We start from the raw sequence: 4,255 nt of genomic DNA on the forward strand, positions 1-4,255 counted from the left end.
GTAGGTTGATTTTCGCTCGTGTCTTTCACCTTAATGTGTAAACGTATGCCGTTACCTCGAATTTCATAAGAAATACAAACTTATCTCACCAACAACACACATACGATTTGCACACGATTGATATGAAGGGGTTTTTTTTCTGATGAACGATTATTTCTGAAAGTTTTTGTTGTAAATGCCAAATTTTGCCTAATGATACATTAATCACTGCCCACTGGTATAAATCTCTGTATTTCGTAATTACTAGTACAATATTTTTGTTAAAATACATTTTTTGCTCACAACATACAATACACACATCATACGTCCAGAGTCTTCAGGGGTAGTACTATAAAAGGGTCAAATATTTCACTTTTACACGGAGACAAAACACAAATATATTACAGCCTACCAAAACATAGATTTTAACACAACAATGTTAAACCTAATAAACCAAAAGCAAAACATGTTATAGAATCACCCTGATGTCGGCCACAACGTCTTGGTAATTATCACGAGATGTCACATATTTTCGTATTCTTGTTGACACGACATTGTATATGTTTTTATTTAAATAGACATTTTGTGGACACTGTAAAGAATGACATGATGATAAAACCCTAAAAAAAATACTATGTTTAGCATGTAGAAAGTACGTTGTCAAAAACATAATGGAAAATTAACCATTTTTTATAAGACTAGTTATGTTTGATATGTTCTTCCAGTAGGCACCTGGAAGTAATACATGTAGATGCAGATAAATCTCTTATATGCAAATACAATATAGGCTAGCTTTCACTGCATGAATGCTTCACTTTTTTCAGTGGCCACCTGGTAGTAATACGTACATGTTTGAATACCCGAAGGTGATTTCTTCTTTTTACTTCAGCGCCCCACCTTGTACTGTCATCTGTGATGTCACTACCGTATGGCAGCACTGTAAGCATATCTCTTCGGTTCAATTTTTTTTTTTTTTTTTTGCCGAAATATAATTAATAATCCATTAATTAATCAGTAAAGCAAAGTCAACTAACGTAATAGGCGACTTGGCATCTTTTTCTATTGCGTATTTGGCGAGGTAAAATTAAAATTCGCTAACTTAGCAAATTTTAATTTTACCTCGCCGAATGCGCAACAAACAAAGATGCCCAGTCGCCTATTACGATATCGTGCAATAGGCGCAGCAGGTACTTTAAGTTTGAGGTTAGACATGTTCAGTGTTGTGGTGTTGTTTTTTACATTAGAGTTATGACTTGTCCAGGAATTACCTTTTGTGTGGCATCTGGGTGTATTTTACATAAGCAGTCATACAAATCTGTTTATCTGTTCGCCCCTGTGAGGAAGGCTCTGGGTTCTGTCCCCTAGTCGAGACACACCAAAGTCTATAAAAGTGGTAGTTTCTGCACCTGCTTAGCGCTCAGCATACAGGGAGTGGGACGACTGGTTCGCCCGTTGTCAGTATAATGTGACCGGGTGGGGTGTGTTGCTTGGTGTCTTCGGCGGCATGCTTCAGTGATATAGCACTATAAAAAGGGCAACAGTTCCACTATACAAGAAGACACAACATGAATATACTGCAGTCTCCCAAAACATGCACCTCGTACAACATACACGCAACACACCGCATACATGGGAGGCCGTCCTTACATGACCATAGCTGTTAATAGGACGTTAATTAATCAAACAAACAAACAAAATTATCTGTTAATAGGTGTTCTTTATACACGTACTTTAGTCCCTGTAGTAATTATACCTTTTTCTCTTATGTTGATATCTTAAGTACCTGTTTTCTTATTCATAATTTTTATGAAAGTTCAACCTTTAATCTCGCTGCAAGAAATATAACAGTTTTATGATGCATTTAATTACTCATTTACATGTAATTTTGCGTTTTTAGATTATAGCTTTGTTTCCAATTCACTTATCAAGGTACATGGTATATGTATAGGTATATGTTTTTTCCAGTTACAGATTATATGAAAATAGAAAAAGATACAAAAAGAGTGATTAGAAAAAGTGTGCCTTACATCTTGGATCAGGATTTAAACACGTGCTTTTCTTTGCCTTTGCCGGGCGATTCTCCCTCCTTGCTTTGGCTCAGGTTTACCAAACTGAGTCTCGTCGGTGTGACGTCACAGAAATTTAAAGTTAGAGTCACTGGAGATGCGATAGAATGTGCCCGTATTGGGCCGAAACAGCTGATGGTAAGCTTGAGATGATTCTTTAAATATATTTTCAGCTTCCACAAACGATAATATCAGACCGGTAGCGCACCCTGATGTAACTCATGGTTTCTTTGTTGATTCCATTAAAATTGTAATCTTGTCCTAGATTAGTTAAGACAGGTTTTTAAGCGACTTATTTCTCTATATTTCATCTGTACATCAATATCTAAGATTGTATTTTCTTTATCAGTAGCAATCGTTATAAAATATCAATGTCATTGAAAGCATACGCCGAATTCAATAGCATATGTAAATTTCAAATGTGTATGGTTTTTAAAATGTCTTTATGTAATAAATGTTTATTAAATGTCTTAAATATTTCGTGATCTGTATACCCGGGAGTTGAACGTTTAGCATTGTGTCAGTCCGTCTTTTCTCATCACATCTTGCAGTTTTTTCGGCGGCATGCTGCAGTGAGATTGCACTATTAAAAGGGATAAATGAGTAGCTTATGTTAATAGGACGTTAAACATAATGAACAAAATCAAGCATCAATGTAATGTTTAAACCAATTACCCTTTTCCATACAGGTTGGAGTGTCTGGTCCGTGTCACAACACCCAATGTAGTGTCGACTCAGATTTGGTATTCTGTAAGTTTGTGACGAGTACAACAGTAAACACACTCACTCGGTGTGAACTACAATGTAAATGTCCCTCACCGTCCCGGTGTACTGACGTTCAGATCGTCCTGATAAGTAACAATCACGACGACTGGAGTCTGTGTGAAATATCAATGGAGGATATGTAAAACACTGGGATATCCCTCCGCATCGACTACTGCAAACTACTGGGAGGAATAAATCCAGAACGCAACCAAATGTGGTTAAAGCTGCAATGCTATATTCTACAAAACAGGGTGTATGCAATATCTAAGTTGAGAGATTATCTATGGAAATCGAGAAAACGTGTTTTATTTTATGTAAGTCTGTAAATATACAAAAACTGGTGTGACTTATACTGTACATAGGAGTATTGCCTTCAGATAGGTGTAGCCGTAGGTTTATCACAACGGCGTCCTAGATTCGATTCCTGGTCGAAAGACTCGACAGGAATATGTATTTCCCAAATTCTAGAAATATATAAAGTGACTATACTAACGTGTCAGGAGTGTGTCAAATACATTAAATCGATGGGAAACTTTATGGTTCAAGAAGCGTAGTGGAGTTTAGACTGGTTTCCGAGGGTGAAATGACACTGGACTATGGTTTCCGAGGAGGTTGAAGTGGCACTGGACGGTTGTTTTCGATTGTGAAGTGATACTGGACTGTGGTTTCCGAGGGTGAAGCGACATTAGACTGTGCTTTTCGAGGGTGAAGTGATACTGGACTGTGCTTTCCGATCGTGAATTGAAACTGGACTGTGCTTTCCGAGGGTAACTTGAAACTGGACTGTGCTTTCCGAAGGTGAAGTGACACTATACTGAAGTTTCCGAGGGTAAATGACACTGGGCTGTGGTTTTCGAGTGTGACTTGAAACTGGACTGTGGTTTCCGTGGGTAAAGTGAAACTGGACTGTGGTTTCCGATTGTGAAGTGGCATTGGACTGTGGGTGAAGTGACACTGGACTATTGTTTCTGCGGGTGACGTGACACTAGACTGTGGATTCCGAGGGTGAAGTGATACTGGACCGTGGTTTCCGCGGGTGACGTGACACTGGACTGTGGTTTTCCGAGGTGAGATGACACTGGACTGTGGTTTTCCGACAGTGACGTGACACTAGAATGTGGTTTCTGTGGGTGACGTGATACTGGACTGTGCTTTTCCGAGGTGAGATGACACTGGACTGTGGTTCCCGAGAGTGAAGTGGCATTGGACTTTTGTTTCTATGAGTACTGCGGTATCCGAGGGTGAGGTGACAGTGGACTGTGGTTCCCGAGAGTGAAGTGGCATTGGACTTTTGTTTCTATGGGTACTGCGGTATCCGAGGGTGAGGTGACAGTGGACTGTGGTTTTCCGAGGTGAGTGACTGCATGGACTGTGTTGAGGTAGTGCTGGACTTTTGGACTGCGGTATCCGAGGGTGAGGTGACAGTGGCATTGGACTTTGTGGTT

The 4,255-nt window shown here is 39.4% G+C and overlaps 1 protein-coding gene across 1 annotated transcript; it reads left to right on the plus strand.

The window, feature by feature from the left end:
- The first annotated feature begins 1,955 nt into the window (after positions 1–1,955).
- On the plus strand, positions 1,956–3,152 carry LOC138309708 (uncharacterized). Its single transcript, XM_069250928.1, has 2 exons — positions 1,956–2,183; positions 2,735–3,152. The coding sequence occupies exons 1-2, from the start codon at positions 1,956–1,958 to the stop codon at positions 2,951–2,953; spliced, it is 447 nt and encodes a 148-aa protein (XP_069107029.1). The 3' UTR covers positions 2,954–3,152.
- The last annotated feature ends 1,103 nt before the right edge of the window (positions 3,153–4,255 follow it).

Source organism: Argopecten irradians, chromosome 1, assembly GCF_041381155.1.
Source record: "Argopecten irradians isolate NY chromosome 1, Ai_NY, whole genome shotgun sequence".
Classification (NCBI taxonomy): domain Eukaryota; kingdom Metazoa; phylum Mollusca; class Bivalvia; order Pectinida; family Pectinidae; genus Argopecten; species Argopecten irradians.

Excerpts from the sequence above, each read along its gene's own strand:
- LOC138309708 (XM_069250928.1), top strand. The coding sequence starts at position 1,956 with ATGAAAATAGAAAAAGATACAAAAAGAGTGATTAGAAAAAGTGTGCCT. Across the intron at positions 2,184-2,734 it reads TTGGGCCGAAACAGCTGATG|GTTGGAGTGTCTGGTCCGTG; the intron begins GTAAGCTTGAGA and ends TTTTCCATACAG.